The 20,652-nt window shown below is 42.8% G+C and overlaps 1 protein-coding gene across 5 annotated transcripts in view; it reads right to left on the bottom strand.

Moving 5' to 3' along the window:
• Window positions 1–20,652, bottom strand: part of WBP1L (WW domain binding protein 1 like) — a 59,421-nt gene that overhangs the window by 19,221 nt on the left and 19,548 nt on the right. The window contains exons 1-2 of one of the 5 annotated variants that reach the window (XM_049810664.1): window positions 4,949–5,170; window positions 2,866–3,053 (exon numbers count right to left, since the gene is read on the bottom strand). The exons of 2 other annotated variants lie outside the window; for them this stretch is intronic. In XM_049810664.1, the coding sequence (XP_049666621.1) occupies window positions 2,866–2,931 (66 nt within the window). In that variant the 5' untranslated portion in view covers window positions 2,932–3,053; window positions 4,949–5,170. Of the gene's footprint in view, window positions 1–1,988; window positions 2,441–2,865; window positions 3,054–4,948; window positions 5,171–20,652 lie in introns of those variants that run through there. 2 more of the 5 variants (XM_049810665.1, XM_049810663.1) reach the window with 2 other exon arrangements.

Genomic DNA, 20,652 nt, shown 5'->3' with positions numbered 1-20,652 from the left:
AAATCTGTTAAGATTTATGGCGTCTGGTGCCAGTGTAGGAAATGGAGGGAAATGAGAACTGACTGACAGTGGAGTACCATTACGATAAAAGGATCAAGGCACTTCACATTTTTCTACTCTCAGAAGTCAGCAGTTAACCTGGGAATATTGTTGCTGTGTTGAAAAGGAGAAAGATGAAGATGAGCAAATTCCAAACCGGTGTGGCTATTTTCCAAGCTGAAAATTAATATGTGCAACTGCAGCAACAAACACCACAGCCCACGCTCAAAAGTGCATAGTTGGCAGTGAACCACCTACAAAAGATGACTCCTCAGCTGGCAATAACCAGGTAACCAAAACCAGCAGTGGCTGATATCACGGAGATCTAATAACCATTTTAACTTTTTGCTCTGTCTCCTCTTTCCACAGAAATCCAGCCTCTGTTACCCTAAATATGAACACCTTGCATTTATATGGCCTCTATGTGTCATTCAACCTGCCAGAGTACCTATTCATCCTGACCTTCGTAACACACAGACACCCTGGAAAACACTTTGAAATGTGACTTGCATTTACTGACAGCAGGTATATGCCATTCCTGTCTGCTAGGATAGCCAGTTTTTTAGACCTACTCTAATTTCCTGTTCTCTCCAAACTTTGGTATAGCATTTGTCAAGGCACTTAGAAGCAAATTACTATTTGAACTGGAAGAGATGGGGATTAATAATGGAATGACAGGGGTGAGTAAGGAACTGAGTAACAGGCTTACAAACAGCGGGGCACAGTAAAAAGCCCAGTAGCAGGCTGAAGGGAGATTGCCAAACTGGAATCTGCTGGAAGGCAAGATGCTACTAGTTTTAACAGGACTCAGGCTCAACCTGTAACCCCCCCAGACCTTCTAGTTTCACGGTTCTCACAGGGGACTTTGGTAATAAGCATTTATTTAATAATAATAATAATAAAAAAATAATCCTGACCCAGTTATTTCACTAATCTCATTACTCGCAGGCAGCAGTCCCTTGCTTTCAGTATCCAGCCGTACCCGTAACAACAAAGCAGGTTGGATTTAAGTAAGCGACACAATCTTCAGAAAAATGTATCAAAAATATGTATTTTGAGTAACTCGCAAGCTGCATTTGAACCATATATATTCTTTAAGCACCCAGAGTAATAGAATGGAAGTGATTGTCAGTATCTTAAATATGTTAGAATTAACCAATAGGAAAAACTGTATTTGATACCCACTATTTATGAGTTATCACTTGGCTTTTACTCAAACTCACATATCAGACCATCACTAGTGTTGGTTAGCCAAGCCCATCAGCAATAGCTCATGAGAATGCAAACACAAAGCTCCCAAAGAAAATGAGCATCTCTGTCATAAGAGACTCAAGTGGTAGTTAAGTTAAAATTGCTGCTGAAAATACTAGGCTGGAATGCCAAATCTTGCCATCGGGTTTACTACAATTCCTGGTTTGCCAGCTGCCCCCAAGTTCCTAATCAAAATTCATCTTAAATAAAAAAAATCACTAGAACCTTTCAGAGAAAGCCAGTAGGTGGGATCACAGCAAAGACAGGCAGAACCGAAAGGGAACCTTGGATCACCAAGGCAGCTCAGGACTGATGCCCACCTGGCTGAGTGTGCACTGAAGCCTCCAGTCATCTCCTATCTTCATAAATACTACACTTGTTAGTCCTTTGGAACATAAAAGCAGAAATCCACCATCTAAGCAAGTGCCGTGCCTTTGGTGGGTTCAATTTAACAAAAGCACTTAAGATTGGTAAAGATGAAACCCAGTTTTGATTGCTGGGAATTACCGGAACCTCAGTTGCCAGGCCCTGCCAGGACAACAGGGGATAAATTCCTGTAAGCCTGCCTTATGACAGGCAACTGAGGCCAGGAAATAAATCAGGTCCGGACATTTCTTCATAAGACACCCACCACAAATTTTGTTTTGCTGAATGTGGAAAAAAAAATATGTGTTAAGTGCAAACATCCAAATACTTACAGCATAATAAGTGGGGGAAGAATGATGCCTCTGAGCTGTCCCAGGCACAATAAAGACCTCCAAAATGGGAATTCTAATCCACAACATTTATTGCTTCGCTAATGCCAACATCAGGAGAATTATATTTAAATCACCACGATTAATCAGCCACAGCAGACCCATCTTCACCCCCAGCGGATTCAGAACCTCCAAGGTTTTATTAACCTTTATCTGACGAACAAATTGGTTTGTTGCAGCCATTTATCTTGGAGAAATACTCCAACAATCTTTAAAGGAATACTGTCCTTTTACAGATCATGGACACTTTGATGTATTTCAATGAGAGCTGGTTTCATTTTTGTTTATCACAAGTTTCACTTTCAGACTCCAAGAACTGCACATTTGCATTTTAAGCACCGCCTGAAAGTGTTTACTTCCTTTGCCTTGCTAGAAGGTTCCCAGCTGTAGTCCCACCCCTTTCACATTAAAGATAGATGCTTCTAGTAAATTACAGCTTTGAGAAGGCTGTCTTGCATTTTGTTGTTTTAAACCACCGAACAGTTGACAACACCAAAAATTTCGAGCAGTTAAAATTAAAACTGAAAAGGTTAGGAATCCAACATTTTAACCCCCCCCCCCCCTTTTTTTTTTTTTTTTTTTTACATTTATGCAGAGAACTGGATGAACATGTTCAAGCTTCCACCTGCAACTGTAAGAGGAAATGCTCACTTAAAACTGAAAGCTAAGCTCCTCTCTACAGTCACGTTTCCTGGGACCTTTAAACACCCACATTGCACTGATGTCAGATAGAGCTGACCTAGCCTTTTAGGCATTTAAACTTCATCCCCACTACAACAAGAAAAAAACCCCAACCCAAAACCAAACACCCTATTTTTACCATGTGTTCGGCAGTCCAACTGCCATGCCACAATGCCACTGGGTCCCAAAGAAGAAGTGAAGGCATATCCAGGGGAACCAGTTGTTCAGTGCAAGGGGTCCTGGGGAGCCCAAAGTCTCACCCCGACTGTTTTGTCCTTGTCATGCAGGTCACGGGAGGGGACCCCACTTGGCATCTCTTTCCTGTGCCTGCGAGGAGCAGCCCAGGATCAGCACCCCTTGTGTTGACTGGGAACAACAACAGCAAAGGACATCCCAGACAACCAAGCGTTTACAGTCCCAGTGCAAACACAAGAGACAATAGAGTGACGAGATGTTCCTGAATTCCTCGCACACTTTTAATTAAATAACACTGTTCACTAACAACCCTTCCCCTCCCCCCCCCCAGAAGTGGAAAAAGAAATTTCTGAATACTATCTGCATGCAGCACACAACCACAAATATTTAGATTGGGTTTTTTAAGTCCAAAAATTATTAAAACTCAAAAGTAATTAAAACTAAGAAAAGTTCAAGCAGCTCCACAAGCAGCTCTTTCCCACTATATCCTTCATCAGGGGATAAAAATAGTCAAGTGCTTTGCTCTTGTGTTCTTGAGGCAACACCTTTTTTCTGCTTCCTGTAAATGCCTCTGTATCAATGCCGAAAAGTTACAAGCAGAGAAAAAAGTACCATCCAGCCCACAGAGATAACCAGATGTTCACAGTTTGAGCAAATGAAGCTGAATTACACCTAACTTCTGGTTTTACACCTTATGCAGCACCTCAATTGTCCCAAACAAACGTCTTGTCTCTAAAACAAAAAGATTAATTTAGAAATAGGAACTTTAGACACACCTGTGAGACTCAAGCAATCTCAACATTTAAACCAGCTATGTCTCACTGCAAGTGGAGAGTTACCTAAAGTCATTCAGCCTTTGTGCCCCAAATTTCCCTTGGTTCAGTTCGGAGGTTTTTAGGGGAAGTCTCTTTGCCCTGAGTGCTAGCAAGTGAACTGTTATTATAGCTATCGCACTCAATTACAGAAGGTCATTGTGCTAGAGGTAGTTTCTTATGTAAAACTGTTTTCAGTTCAGCTGGGGCGGGGAGGGGGCCTGCATTTCACCAAAAACTGAACTGATAAGGAAAAAGAGACAGCACTGTTTACTCAGCAGTGTGCTTAAGTCCTTTTGCCTTCACTTCTGAACAACTGAAAGTAGGTAGTTTAAAACACGCTACAGTCTAATCTTGGATATTTAATTCTAGATTAGAAACTGCAAGCAGCACTCTGATATCATGCAATATCTATTTATTGTGGATTACCAGCAGTGCTGGTAAGAGTTTACAGTTAGATTCCCCTACAGACGTGCCTCCCAGACCAAAAAAAGGGTTTGCTCTCCCCTAGCCTAGGAACACATAGTTGGCACCTCCTCCAGTGGGGAGCAGCTGGGCAGTTGCTACTGTTTCTCATTCCACTGGACATTACCAGCTATTAAATTATCACAAGTTTCTTGTTCAAGCTTGAACTCTCCAAAACAATTAAAAAGTCACCAAGCTGGGCGTCACAGCCTGTTGCCATTTTCCATTTGGTGACCTTTGTCAGAGATTATATATATACACACGTATGTATATAAAATGTCTCTTCTTTTTTTTTTTTTCTTATACCAAAGTTTAGCACTCAAAATACTGCCGGCACAAGAAAATGGTTCAAAGTTTGCCATGTATTTAAGCAATGTAAACACAATTCCATATTAAGAAGTGTGGAAAGTACCCTAAAACCCAACCAAACAAAAACCACACAGGAGCATGACACAAAGAGCCACTCTGCCGCAAAGCCTACAACAACAAGAAGAGAGTTTCTTTCCCCAGCTTGCAGTTTTGCTCCTTCCTCATTACTAAAAGGCGGCTCTCACGCTACTGCACTCCCCGATCAAACGCCATGGGTGGGGAAGCGCTCTTTGTACGGTTCCGTTTGGGGAAAGTCAGAAATCATTTCCTGGGGAGGGGGGGTGGTGGTGGTGGTGGTGGAGGGGGGCAGAATAAAAATAAAAGCCATCAGTCACATCGTCCACCTGAGCGAGCCGCTCCCACCGCACCGAAGCCGGTTACCTGTCTGAGACCCAGGAGGAAAGGCATTCTGCAGGCTCATCCTCCGCACCAGCGCATGGGAAACCAGGGATTTAGAGCCCCACAGCGACCATTTCCTCATCGGCTGTGGGCAGCCCGCTCCTCCGATCCTATTTAAACCAGGGCTTCCTCGGCTGGGAATGCAAAGTAAACAGGGTCCTGGGACACTGCACACACTCACTGGCTCCCCCTCCTCCTCCTCCCACTCCCCGTGACATATCTCAGACGCAGCCCAGCCGGGCTGTTTGCAAGAGGGAAATGACATCAGGTCGGGCAGTTCTGAAAAAAATAACCAAAAAAAAAAAAAAAAAAAAAAGCCCTGAACCTTAAGACAGCTGCTGGGTAACACCAGGCAGCTTGCTGCAAACGGGAGCTGTGTGCGGTTGGGCAGTGCTGCCTGTGTGGACCCTGGCAGGGAGCCGTGGAGGAGCAGAAGCGCTCTCCTCCCTGCTAACTGGATGCCGCAAGTGGAGGGGAATCTATTAAAAACGCTGGCAAGAGCCGACAGCTCCTCAGTCGTGATTAAACCTCGCTAAGCAAAAATAGACATTTAATCTATTTTTGAGGAGAAAGCTAAGTTTGATGCTGCTTGCTGAACTGCACTGGAGCCCTAGGAGCAACCACCATGGCTTCTCGGAGCACCTCCAGACCCCGGCCAGGGACCTGGGTAAAGCCTTCCCAGAGCCAAAGCACACCCATGCCTTCTTCTGCCTACCATCATGGCTCCATTTTTTCTGAGCACTGTTCAACCCTCAGCCTCCCCAGACAACAGCCGTCCCACTAAAGAAACAGCAACAACTCCCCTGATTTCAGCAGGATCAGGACCGGGCCTTTCCAGCATCAGACAGGTGATGGGAAGACATTTTAACCCACCTCTCCCCAAGGAAAACGTGACTAGCCCTGACAGAAGTTTTCTCATTCTACTTGAGCTCATTTCAGATTTTCATGCCAAGGGGCAATTAAGCCTTATAAACAAATTTATCATCTGGTGCCCAGGATGGCATGTCTTGTTTGTCCTCTCCTAAGCAAGGAGTACAGCAAGTTCCACAGCCGTGTAGGAGATGACACTGCAGAAGGTAATCTAAATTTAACTCCCTTTCCTACCTTCACTTTGAAAGTTCAGCAACCTCTTTTTTTCCTGCTTCTCTTTAATCAGCAGCTGTCCTCGTCTGTCGGGGGGGACGGACTGGGACACCACCACCACTCCCACATGCCCCAGCAGCAGCTCCACGGGTATTTGACAGAGGGGCAAATCCTGTTGCTTTTGGCCTCTGGTTTTTGGAGCTTGACACATTAAAATACTTTGACGAGGGAAAGAATATATTTTTTTTTCCATAGAGAGTTGACTGAATCCCTATTTTAGTAGCCGTTTTAACAATAATTTCAGGACTTCAGAAGAGAGAGAGAAACCACATATAATTCTTACAGATGCTACTTTGCAACAGCAGGAAAAAAAAAGGGGGGGGAAAGGAAAAAAAAAACCAACACAGAACAGACCTCCCCCCGCCCCCGACAGCCAGATAGCTTGCAGCAGTGTCAGAAAAAGACACCCATTTTCCACATGCCAAAACCCCTCAGTGACCACTGTTGCTGCCTCCTCCCTGCCCAGCCCAGGGTTGTTTCCCAAATGAGAACCCCACTGTGGGTGTCCTCTACACAGTTAGGCTGTGAGACTATACACAAGTATTACTTGTTTTTACACCAACTTAAAGCCACCATATAAACTTGCCATTTAAGGTAAGCACATCTCTGTTTTTCCTAAGAGAAAACAGGCACATAAGTAATTTCCTGGAGGATACAAAACATCAGCATTAACTAGCATCAGCCAGGCAACGGGATTTTCCAGCTTTTGTGCTTTTGGATCAAACTCTCAACCTTTGCTTTTCCAATTCTATGGACAAACAGCAGTGATATAAAAGGGCAGCTTTCTGTTTTAATAATCTGTTCTGTGGCCTCACACTGTCCTTTGAAATACCGATTTTGGCTGTTGCTATCCAGAGCCCTGGACTAGGCAGCTCCCAGGGCTGAGCCAATGCAGCAATTTCTAAATCCCTACTGTCAGAAAGAATCTAACTTTAACCACCCGCCTCTCCCCCAGCACATACTCAAAAGGCAAAGTGTCATTCCAGATCTAAGACAAGTTGTGAAGGACTATCAAAGGCAGTAACTTAGCGGAAAAGCAAAAGCATCCTGATTTACGTGTGAATTTAGCAATCCTGTAAAGACTGACACAAAAAAGGTGGTTTGCAAGAGGCATTACCACATTTGACTGTGGCAGCCACCCTCTCTTGCAGTCTCTGAGTGACAGCGGCCAGAAACACGCTCCACAGACTCTGCTGTAGGTGACTATGGAAAAAGCCCTGAAGGGGGCAAGGAAAAAAAAAAAAGCTGGACAAGTTAGCTCATACCCTTATAATACCTTAATCAATACACTTAGAGCTTTTTCAAAACACCTAGGTTCTTATAATCATTGCAATTTCTTTGGATATTCCAACTGTTATTATTTTACGCCCTCCTCTTTTTTTAAGTTCTTGCCCCAATGCTTTTGTCTTGTGGCAATGAATTTCTTAGTGGTTGTGAACAAATAGTTCCTTTCATCAGAAGTGAATTCACCACCTTCTAATCTGACTTTCATATTATTAGCAGGTGGGAACAGAAGTCCCCATCCATCTTCTCACCCATTCATTACTCTGTACCTGTTAGCTATCTTCTTATAAAAGATATCAATCTTCCCTATCCTCTTAACATAAAATCTTTTCCCAAAGCCTTCACCTGCTTATTGTCCATTTACAAAACCTTTCTAATTTTCTACTGCTCTCTGCTTGGGGGAAACCAGAGCTGAAATAATAATTATTTTAATGAAAGCAAGAGCAGCTCTAAGGCAGGCTCAGCACAGGTTTCACCTCCTTTATACGAACTTGGAGTTTAACATCTGCAAAAGCCACCCATCTATGACAAAAGAGTGCATCTATCCAAGCTATCAACCAACAGAGCAAACACAAGTTTTTAAAGTTTGTCTGTAGATTAATCTCTTGAGGGCTCTGAAAAGTCAAGGCTAACGTCAGGACAGATTATGGGATCTACATTATTTTGAAAATTTGCCTGTTTAGGCAGCCACCAAGCATTCTTTTTTGGCATGTCAGTGTGGATCCCACTACAGGATAATGGTGAGCAAGTTTTACTTTTGAAAAAGAGGGAATAAAGACCTCTAGGCTTTACCAGTCTGTAATACTGCTCTCCTGAACATGTCATCTGCCCCAAACATGGATGTCAAGCAAAGGATGCTGCTTGACATCTTCACAAGCCTAACACACTGTGCCTCGTGACTTCAGATATTAGCATGCAACTGAAGTAGATGACAGAGGTTGTTTGGGTCATTTTAAAGTTGCTTTCGGTGTCTGATGCGAGATACTTGCAAGCAGGTTTAGTAACCCAGCAAGATACAATATCCATTTGGATACCCCCTGAGGAAACAGCTTGACCTTTAGATGATCCAGTTACAACAACACTATTGGAAGAAAAATTGAAGTTGCGCAGCTCAAATCTGTCAGGCTTGAAGCACAAGGCTACTCTCAGTTGCTCCATTATTACAGTCCTAGGCAGGGAGAGGTTTTGAACAGTAAATATGGGTGGTGTGTAATATCCCCTCAATTAAACCTTAATACCATGGTTCTGCACCTATATATATACAGATTGACCATAAAGTTGGAACAATTTTATGTAATGACTCTTCCATTTGCCCCAGTGCACTCTGTTATTTTCATGTTGGTAACAGGAACATCCCTGGAGCATCAGCTATCCATTTTCATTAGTCAGCCCACAGCCCTGGGTGCTAGAACTGAGACTATACAAGTCTGCCAGGCACTCGAAATAAAGTGTGAAAGAAGCAACCTGAATGAGGGTGACTTTATCTTTACCCATCCTGGAGGTGGCTCTGGGAATAAAGAAAAAAGGGAAGAAACATACAGAAAGGCATAAAACCAGATCCGTTTCCCTAGAAGACAACATCCAGGAACAACCAAGCTCTAGCTGCCTTGACAGCAAATGTTCTGAAGGGGCTTGTTTGCTAGCAAAACCAGCACAGGACATTGGGAGATCACCAATGCTGGAACAGCAATGCAATGCTAGATCTGCCTGGAAACCGTTTCTGGCTGGCCACCTGCCCGCAAAATCTGCCCACTTGTCGATTCCTGAAGAGTGAAGGGCCACTTCTCTACCCTAATGGCACAATTACAAGAACACAATGACTTTCCAATATGAGGACCAGGTGCCCCGGGTTCACATAACATATAGCATTGGCACTGCCTACAGAGAACATCATCAACAAATTCCAGAGGACAAACAGGAACAGGTCAGTCTGATAATTTCCCAGTACCTACAGGACCAGGAGTATCGACTCTATTGCTTAGGGGACACATGGTCCAAAACAAACTTTTCAGACCCCTTGTGTCTAATACTACTGTATTATTTAGGAGTGTGGTAAAGTGGGTCCCCCGATTTGCATGCAGTTCAACTACGAAACAAGGACACTGAAGTCACTTGCACTTACTGCTTTTCAGGCCAAACAGACTTAATCATTGTTAGAGAGAGCAAAGAATAACTGCAGGAAAAGACACCATACATGTTGGAACTGGCTTGTAGTGCTGCAGCCAGTCTGCTGGATCAATAAATTTTAATGTGCAATGAAGCACAAGGGCTTGTAGTGGTTAGAATGTGTCCTTGGGCAGGTCCCTCTTCCCTGCAGCCTGTCACCACTTCTGTCAGCCCAGTGGTTTAGAAGTGCAAGAAACTTTTGCAGCTTACTAAGTCAAGATAAGCAAATAGGGACAGCGCATTTCAACCTCAGTGCTGTCACCTATCTTTTTCTCAGAGTAACTGGTTAACCAGGGAGGAAAAGACTGCGCACTTCAAAACATGCTCAGTGTTGCAGAGTCCCAACGGCAAGATCTCCTGCTTGATTCCAATCAAGTCTTGATTCCAGTTGAATCCTGAAGAGCAACTGTCAGCCAAGCAGGCAAGTGCAAACATGTGCCACATCCTCCACCTGAAAGCCACGCGTGAGCCCTGAACCAAAGTAGGGGATATTGCAGAGGAAGCCACTACCCACTCTGTCACCTGGTATTTCAGCAGGAGCCTGTCCTCTTCAGTTTTCATACATGGGTGAAGAAATACCAACAGTAAAGCACTTTCCTTTGCGCTTTTGTACGGCAAGCAATCCCTCCTCTGAAGCTGCTGTCTGTATTAAGCTATCATAAGGGTACTCAAGAAAGGGCAGGGAGTGGACAAGGGGTGGATGTGGAGGGGATACCCAAGAGGAGACCACTCTAACACCCATCTGACAGAAGAGACAAGAGAGGCCACATCCAGGCTGTTCCAGACACTCCTACCCACTCTGCTGTTTAGCTGATGGGAGAGTGGTGGCAATAAAAAGTCCAGACTCCTTCTCTGAGACCAAAATAGGTTTTGCTAAGTGTAGCTTGAAATTTTCAGCCCTCAGTGACATTGTTTCCCACTGCTTTTTCCCCAAGGAGAAGAAAATGATAGCCACAGGTCCAGCAGGCTTTTCTTCACAGCAAGAGTTATAGCCAAGCCAATGTAATTGTAACACCAAAGACTATTTGCATCATCTATTTTGTATGACCAGTTTCAATACCTAGGCCTGCCATTCAGGCCCAGAAGTCTTAAAAAGCTTTAAAGTCCTTCACCACTGAGGCAGAAGGGGACTAAGGAGTTGAAATTGCCCTACTGAAAAATGACAGTAAGTACTTCAGTGCAGATAGGGTCGATTCTGCCTCTTTAGCATTCCCACGTTTTGGGCACCAATGTCAGGCTTCAGTTTTCATCTGGAGTGGGTAATGAAGTCATTGGAAAGCCTACTCAGCTTTCTCTGAGCCTGCTGGCAGGGGGAGAAGGAGGAGGGAGTGGGGAGTTCAGCTGTTAAACATTTGACGAGACCGTCTCCAGGAGGGCTAGTGTGTCTGGGGTGGTACAGGGACACTAGCCTGGCTCCTTGCTTTTTGGCACTACAGCTCGTTTTCCTTATGTCCGTGTATGCAAACAGGACCTTTGGTAACGGCTCAAGAGAAGATGATCTGCTCCAGACAGGGAAGAAGGCAGAGCCTGCAGACAGTAACAGGATCCCCCATACATGGAATCAAGACGCTAAGCGTCTGTTCTAGTTTCAGAGTCTTGCACCATGTGGGTACCAAAAATACAGCCTGTGTGTGTCCTTTGGTCACATCATCATAGGAGACAGCATTGTTCCAAAGCTGCTTACCAGCACAACCTTGATGGAGATCTTAGATGCCCTACTCTTAGAAGTGCTATTTGTTTTCTCTCCAAATGACAGCAACTCACTATTTTTAGTGTTCATCTCATGTCTGCTTGGCATTTCCCTTGGGCCTTACCCTTGTTTCACAGTGTTGGTGCCAGCTCCCACGAAGCGTTTTTTTGGTGCCAGAGGGGCTGATGCCAAGTCTGTCTGTCTTGATGCCAAAATGGCAGCTGCCTTTATTGTTGAGACAGGATTTGCCAAAGCTAACAGCACTAGTGCTAACAGCACTAGTGCTGGGGTGAGTAGCATTGATTTTAAGGTTTTCTTTTTCCTTACTCTTCCATTGCCTCTAGATTTCATGGGATAATGCTGCTCCAAATGACCCTCTGGGGTCCTAGAAGATGGATTTTTCATCAGGGTCTAAGGCAGCAGTCAGTCTTAACTCACAGGTCCTCAAAGAGAAGGATACTTACATACGTGGAGCAATGACCTGGGATGCAGCACTGCCACTGTAGGGCCCAACTACACAGGACCAAGCCCCGCTGCAGATCAGGCAGGGCTTGGTCTCTTGATCTCTCTCAGCCTGCAAATGTGTTTAAAAAGAACCTACCATGAAAACAGAGAACCCGCTGAAGATAAGGGCAGTTACATGGCATTTCATCACCAAGATATACCCAAGACAGAAGTCTGGAGTAGGAGAGGAGGGTCAGGGACCAAATTGCATCACATTACCATGACCAAGACAACAAAACCCAAGAAAGGTCATGGCCATTTGCACTCTCACAACTGCCACTCTGTCAAATGCTACCATTCAGATAAAATCCAGTCTCGCACGTGAGGCGCAGGCATGTTGACTGTGGGAAACACCCACAGAGCTGTGAATAGATAGCACATGATAGGTAATCACACATGTACAGATGCATGTAATCTGAAGTCATGGTATCCCGGCAAATTAGAAGTATTTTGATGTTAACCTCTGCTACTTTTCTTATAAACCTAAAACCCACACCTTGTTCAGAAACAGTGGTGTCAAATGGGCACCCAATCACCCAAAGATGCTCAGCTCTTTCTTCAGGAATGATGCAGTTAGTGAACCCGTCAAGAGGTAGACAATTGGTTAAAATGGCTTTCTCATCATGTAAGACTTCGCTGAGGGATCTGTTATGCATACAGCCTGGTCAGATCTTTCTGAAGTTTGTTGATCTTTTCTGAACTTAAGTTTACATCTTGAACAAATTTAGAAAAAGCCCCCAAAATCCCAGCAGTCTTGTTTTCCTCAGCCCATTTTTACAAGAAAGAGGCTCTTTTATTGAGTTCTAAGAATTAAGTTTCTGTTTCCAGCAGAACACCACTTCTATATGGCCCGTACCCTTCTTGAGAGAAACAGATTTTCTGGGAAATCCTTTAGGAAAAAAAAGAGACATCAGCAGCTGCCTCTTTCTGAGCACCCTGCTGGATATTATGGTTCAATGTTACACAGCAGAGCAATATCGCATAGGTTATACCGAGGCAAAGAAATGTCCTCAAACTGCCCTATATACGTACAGCCTCAAGCACTTTCCTACTATTATCCCCTGGACTTTACACTCCAGGCCCTGCCATGGCATCTACATCCCCATAGGTGGGTTCTGGGTTGCACAGATGACTCGGTTTGTGGTACACAAACCACAAACAACAGGTTTAACCAAGCCTTCTTCCTCTTAGAAAATACACGTGGATCACAATGTGGCACTCCCAAAATTAAAGGTCTGTCAATTAACCCAACAGGCTCTACAGTACCTAGAGTTTTACAGGATTTCTGTTATCTAGCAGGAAAGCAAAGTCATCTGAACTGCTACAGGTAGGCTGAGGCTCATAGTTTGTCGTTAGAGCCTGGCACAAATATGAGGAAAGCCCTTCCACATGGCATGGTCTGACTAGCAAAAAGACAGGAAGACTTCTCCTTTTCCAAAATGAAGAGCACTGAAGATCATGTACATATATCTTCATACAACCAAAGTGAAGAATTAAAGAAAACCACTAACTATTAAGAAAGCTCAATACCACAAGCATTTAAAAGATCACAGCACAACAGTATTAAAGACATCACTTTTAAATCACTAGACAAAACTCTAAAGAGAGCTATCAGATCTTAACCTCCATGGTTAAAAACTTCTTTAAACATGCAACTTTAGGGAAAACCACTTCAGAAAGCCTCATCTTAAACACAAGCTCGTCTTTTCTAATTTGAATTACTGTGTTGCTTAGGATATCTCCAAGTACTTGGAAGAAAAACATGAACTCATCTCTATTTTGAAATGATGAGTAAACAAATATAAGGAATAAACAAAGCAACACAGCATATGGTTAAGTGCAGTTTCAAGCTGAGTTTACCCATGTCTGTGAAACAGCAGGAAATATCAAGACCTTAAAGCCTACTCTCTCCCCTGTTGTAGTACTGGTTCTGCTTTGGCCCATGTCTTTACCAGGAAGACAAGAAAAGCTCCCCAAAAGGCCACACACTTTGTTGCTCTGCCAACCAGAGAGGAGAGTTTTTGGGATTGCCTCAAACAGGAGAGCCCTCGGAAAGCATGATCTACGCAAAGCAGAGAGCTCACAGATGTAGGTTTCCAGGTACAAATAACGTTGGTTTGATCCAAGCATAGAGGGCAAAAAATTCAATGCCTCCCATCACCAGCTCCTCATCCTGCTCCATTTTCCCTCTCTGCAGCTATGTTCCCTAACCATAAAACGGGGAGAGTGCCAGAAAGTTGTTTGAGATATTACAACCGCTGGACTCTAAATACAACTAATTGTTATTCCTTCCATGCCTAGCAGAACTGCCACCGGTTACCCAAATATTTCCTGTTGGGCTCAGCTCCTCTGGAGGCCACCCCTGGGACAGCCCGCAGTTATGTAAGGAACAGGAGGCTGGGAGGAAGCAATGTCCGAGTGTCATGTTTCAGCACCAGCCATGGCATTACGCAGTTTGCGCTTTGCTTAAGCATTAAAAGCACTGGTGGCATCTAGAATCACAGCCAGTTTCTAAATTTCAGTGATGCACCTGAAGGCCAGGTGGTTTTGCCATTCCAAGGGCAGATACCTTCAACACCCCCACCGTCTTGCTCCCCTGTCTTCGTTGGTATCTGTAGGGTTTCCCCCTTAGGTATATGGGCCATGTGCTCCCCTTGTGTGCATAAGCATGCTTTATTTCATATAGTTTAATGCCCAGTAATTAAAAATTCATTTCAGCTTTATCTTGGGAAGAAATGCTGATCACCATAACCTGCTTTTATGGGTATTATCTTATCCCAACTGCTATAATTTCCATTAGTGCTTGTTATTCCACTGGCAGATAAAGCAAACACCCCCCTGGCTGTAGCAGGGCTGAAGGAGTACAGAGTGACCCGCACTGCTTTACCTCTTTCACACATTTCTCTGCAGCAAGGTTGCAGGCTACAGAAAAGAGAGAAGGCTAAGCACTTGCTTTCTTCTTGCTGAAGTCTGGCTTCCAGACATGCATTTGCTCTAGGTCACATTACCAGTGGCCTCTTACTCCTGCAACCATTGTTTTCTTTTAAATTCTCCCATAGCATAACCCAAATAGTCCATATGCATCTGTGTAAAAAAAAAAAAAAAAAAAAAAAACACAGAGCAAAACTTGATTGACATCCTACATTTTTACAGGAAGGTAATTGGTGCTAATTAGCATGACTGCAGTAAATTAGTAAATCTTAAAAAAAAAAACCCAAAAGCCAAAAAGCCCCCTCCCCCAAACTGTCAGAAGCCAGTTATTTTCTTATTCTTCAAAAGAAGAATAATGTACATGTCATCCTCAGCACTCAGAAAGCTCAGACCTGTGTATGACTGTTGAATGAAGAAACTCTAAGGAAATATTTTCAGTTTTTAGAAATAGTAACTTCTGACACATCATAGGCTCCTACAGTAGTATTTTCCCCCTGAAGCAGGTAGTTTGGGGAGTAGGAATTCTGAACATCTCCTTTGGAAAACCAGGACCAACCCTCCTTTCCTGGAAACAAGTGAGAAAACTGCCCACCAATTTCATCACAGAGACCCAATCTGCACCTTGTAAAGTCATCAGACCATTGAAAGAGACATCTTCAAGGTAAACATACATAAAGAACTTAGGGACAGACAGCAACATTTGCGAGCAGGATTTAATTACAGATTTAATTACAGACTGGCCATTGGACTGCCCTCCTTTCAGCACTTGCTCCTTAACACAGGCTTCAAGCATCAGGACTGTTCGAAAATGAAAGATGCAAACCCAGAGGCTCCAGGCTGAAAGGTTTCTCAAGAAGTCACCCTGTCAAACTGCTCTAGGAACAATTCACTGCATCCAAAGCGTCAACATTTCTCTAACCTATTCAAGCAGGCAATGTGCTCTGTGCTCAACATTCTTCAAAAATGAGGATGTTCTTTCCCATTAACATTTATTCAGGCTTTAGTGCAAGATAAGGCAGTAATTTCTTCTTCTCCACTAAAAACAAGACAACTAATCACAGTCATCTTTTTAGCTCACCTGGAAAATTGTTCCATTCCTCTAGAAGCTCCTTTCAGAAGACAGAAGTCTTTTCTTCATAGACTACAAGGATTAAATCATAGTTGTACTGCTTTTCTCAGTCTGCAACTTAAACCCATCTTAAAATGTGGGATCCAAAATGGTGCATATCACTCACTAGCACGGAGTATTACAAAATACCTGTATAGGCCACTTCTATTACTATATCATTAAAGATTTGGTGGATTTTTTTGCAACAAGCGCACTCAACTTCTGATACATCCCCAAATCCCAGACTCCCTCTATTTGACTTTATCCATTCAATAAGTACTCTGCACTATTCCTTCAAGAAAAGTGAAACAAACAGCTTCAGACTATTTCTTCAAGTTGCTCTACTGTCTTAAAAAAACCCCCATACACAATGCTCCATCTGCATCTCAAGTGCTTTCTCTTTGTCTGCCAAACTGTTGGCACAGAGGCAGAACAAACCCATCCAGGATCCCAGTCACCACCACAGACTACTCCTTAGCATGTATTCCAGTCACTTAATGAACCCACTGCATTACTATTTAATCCTGAACACAGATCCCTACTCAGCAACCCATAACCAATGTGCTCCCTCACTCAGGTTGGGCTGTAAACCATCCATTGAATCAAGCAAATTAAATTCCACCCCCTCCCATCAGGCTGTTCCCGATAAATCCACATTGCTTGTTTCCTGTTGCCTTAGAGATGTTTATAAAGCCTTCAAGGATTTATTCTAGCACTTTACTAGAGACTGAAGCACTGCACCATTTTCTAACTTTTTCTTCCTTATTCTTTTCCTTTTAATTTGACCCCTTTACATTTAGTATTTGTTTTAATGTGTATAGAATTACAGCCAGGAGGTGCGTTGGGGTTTTTTTTTCCCCTCAATAACCAGAAAAGCAGCAAACTCTTTCAGTCTATGTATCAGTTAGAGTTACTGTTTACTCACTTTCCTCATTAAAATTTAGATGCCTTTTTTCTTTTCTACATCTAACACTGTATTTGCAGAACCCTTTCTAAAGCCTTTGTGTGTTCCTGCTAGCTGCAATACAATTCTTACACCAAAGGTGAACTATACAAACAGTATAATGTTTTAGATGACTGAATTTAGCAGATGGTTTTAACATCAGCAAAAAATAATGAAGAAGATAATAAATTTCAGGATCCCTTTAAAAGGCAGGTCTGGCATGAGAAAGAAAAACGTAAAAACTTTTTAAAACATATACCCCATTTGTGGAAAGAATTCCAGCATAAACTGACATCATGACTTTATCTTTTAGAGTGTCAGCACACAGCGGACTACTGAAGTCTAAGCTCACACTGAGTTGAACCCACCATGAGGAAAAATAAGTGACCATCAAAAATGTCTGCAAATTCTTGGGAAATTCAAAACAAAGTTTCAATCAAAAAAGCTAAAGCAATCTTTTGTAAATGTAGATACTTATTTGTGAAGTGGAACTTGTATCTGCCAAAGTGAGCCAGCAGAACCAGTGGTATTCAGTGTGTCCACCATGCACCAAGAGACCCTTACAGATGCTTGAGGGATTCAACCTGGAAATCAGATCAGTAACAGAGGTGAACCATGCAGCTTTACTATTGGATCAAGCATGCTGGACAAGGTTTAGTTCTCTAATATGTAGTTAGTGTATGCTTGAGCTGTGTAGTTGGAGAAAAGTCTTTAAGCTATTATTATGCCTTACAGTTGTGTAGCTCTGGACAGCAGCTGAGCCTCTGTACTTCTTTCAAGTACTGCTGTCAAATTGTCTGCAAGTAGCTTTTGAACTACCCTGAGGGATAAGCAGACCTCCAAAAACTCAGCAAACACATAGAAAATGCTCCTTCCTAAACTCCCCAGGAGCAGAAAGATGGACCTGTGGCTCCTACAGTCTATAAACTGCAACTAGCTTGCAACTGTCTGCTGCTTACAGCAGCTCTTGCCAGATTCTCATTCAGGTCCTCTACTTTTGCCTCTCACCTAGATGAGCTGGAAGAAATTTGGATGCACACAGTTGCCAAGGATGTCCCTTGTGAGTTGCATCCTCAGGTATGAGAAATGCCACTAAAGTCAGGGGTTTGACAGAGAGCCCAGATCTTGCTGTAATGTGACAACTCTGCCAGAGCCATCCTGCCAGTCTATAAATCCCAGTATTTCGCACTTAACAGTGGAATCTGAAATAAGATTCTCTTCTGATGGACAGGCTGGTGGTCTAGAAGGTTTTTCTTTTATTTCAAAGTGTTGCCCTAGGTCAGTTGACTACACAAGCAAGGAGCACAGGCACACACGCTGTTGATGTACCACTGTAGATGCCAAGCTTTCAGTAAAGGCAGTAAATGCTAATGCCAGAACAAAAGACAAGACCATTTTCTCAAGTACGAGAGTCCCCCCACAGACCCAGTTTTACATGGATTGTGCCTAGCACAAAACAGCCACTTTTTCATAGAGACAGATTTATGCTTGGCAAAAAATTACATGGTGGGTCAGATCTCTCAGAGACACTCTGGCGTCTTCAAGAAAGGTCAAGAACTTCCCCCCCATAAAACTTACTGAGAAACAGAAATGAAAGGACTCCTCTCTCTATTCAATAGCACAGATTCAGACATTCTGTCAAGATCTGAACACTTTTGCCATGTCTTTTCCCAACAGAGCCCCAGACTCAAAAGCATTCTTGAATATGAAGGTTCATATAAATTTACCAAATTTGAGTCAGAAAGATTTTCCAATCACTATCTACATCTCAGGCAGCCAGCAAAACCATGAAAATCTGGCAACTAAAAGAAAGGTATTACCCAGTACATTCGCCCCACATACAAACACCGAGAGCTGAATAAAAATTTGTTTTGTAATAATTTCTTCATGGGACAGTTGATCTTCAGTGATCTAGGAAGTTGTGGATAAACCTCAAGAACTGAGAATGTTTTTGGTGCATATTCTCATTTCTCCCCAGGGAGTCTTGATCTTCAGAGGAATATTAACATGATGTAAAATATTCTGTGGACTGTTTATAACCTAATGACTCCACATGTAACCTTAAATGCCATTCTGCAAAGAGCCATGTTCAGCAATTCAAGCAGGAGAACGCTAGAGCCTCTCAGGCAGACGACTTCTATCGCTCTTCTTTTAGCTTTGTTCAAGCAATTTCATATAACAGTTATATTATACTGGTATCACCAAACACTGCTCAGAATCAAGCTGACATAAAACTCATGGTTGCTTTATTAACTAGTAAAGTCATTCTAAGGACTTGTGTTTGGAAACATCTGTTCACATGTACAGCCAAATCTGAAAATCCAGCTTCAGTTCTTACTTAAACATTACTTAATGGTTAAAAGTAGCATTCTTCTGGAAAAGAGATTTTGAAAGAAATACTCTAATCCTTCATTAAAAGACAAACGTGAAAAGCATATGGTTCCACTGGGTATGCTTATTGTAAATCAAGTTACCTTTCTGGAAACTCAATATGTATTTGCTAAATGAAAACAAAACATCTCTTATGGCTTCACAATTAGAATTTAAAAAGCCAGATGCTGCAGGAGTGAAGGTTTTCTTCATAATGTTAGTTCACCCAGTTATACATCCTGAAGGCTAAAAAAAGTATTTAAGGAAGAAAGAGTGTTACAATCTGTGAAGTTAATATTTGTGTTAAAAATATTCATGGAAAAATCTAGCTGTTTGCTTTCCAGAAGCCACTATTTGGTCTCTTCTGTTTTTCCAATTAGAAGAGGCCTTTGCAGAATTATAAATAAAACACTGAAAGCTCCATGTCACTTTCCCATATGCAGTTTTTCAACAGCCAAGTGATTTCCCCTATCCCATCCCCACTGTTTGCATACCAAGGCATGTTTGCCAAGTTTCAAGTAGAGAATTTTTAAGCCAAATTTGTAAAACCAAGATGATAAAGATTTTGTTAATATCCTTTGATCAGACATATACGTCATAAGACAAGTTAAACTGTGGAGGGAAGCAAGACAGGAAAAAGAAAGATCGTATGTTTTGCCATCAATTTACAAGGAATGTCTTTGTGTCATTATAGAAGATGTGGGAAATGGTGAGAATGCCAACATTAGCTTCTCTGACTTCTTGAGAGCAATCTATGTAGCCATCCCACTTCTGCACGTGTTCCAAGACAGAAAATACTCTCCACTCATTGAACAAACAAGCAGACCTAACCCAAAAAGGGGAAGAGAAGAGTTAAGAGAACATCTCAGTTTTATTCCTCCAGGGCTACTGGCAGATACAGCAGACAGTAGGATTTTCCTGTCTGCTGCTTTCCTGGTTGCCTTCATTCCCACCACAATATCCAAATATCTGAAAGCTCAACATCTGAATGGCTCCAGTGCTATGGCATCACATCCAAAAAGCTTGCAGAGGTGACCTGAAACCAGGCCTCCAGCTTTCTGAAGGGTGGGACACCTGGCCGCATCTACAGAGAGCAATACAGCAGGTCATTCTGAGCCAAAAGGAGACCGCAGGTAAGGCTGAAGCACACATACTGGGACAACAGAAAGGATCCCCTGCCAGAGCAACAAGCAGAGGGCGAAGTACAGAACTGGCGAGAAAGTCACCTGCCACATAACATTGAGACTGCCATGTTAGACTGAATGCCCCAAAGCAGAAGTCAGAGACGTATTCTTCCCAGGACACCAAAGTATTTAAGTATCTCTTTTTCAGTCTGAGCTGCAGCACGACATTCATTCTGACTGACCTCACTTTTCCCCTTGGATGAGGAACACACCCACAGTACTATCTTGATCAATGCAATCATAAAAGGTCCTTCACTGCAAGCAACAGTTTAGTAAAGCACACCTGGCAGCATGACAAAAACCCACACAGGGACACCTTGAAATTCTCATGTTAGATTTGACCTACATCAAATCTTACCAGTA

The sequence above is a fragment of the Accipiter gentilis genome, chromosome 9, assembly GCF_929443795.1.
Source record: "Accipiter gentilis chromosome 9, bAccGen1.1, whole genome shotgun sequence".
NCBI lineage: Eukaryota > Metazoa > Chordata > Aves > Accipitriformes > Accipitridae > Astur > Astur gentilis.
The sequence above is the reverse complement of the archived record's forward strand: the minus strand, read 5'-3'. Positions and strand labels throughout refer to the sequence as shown.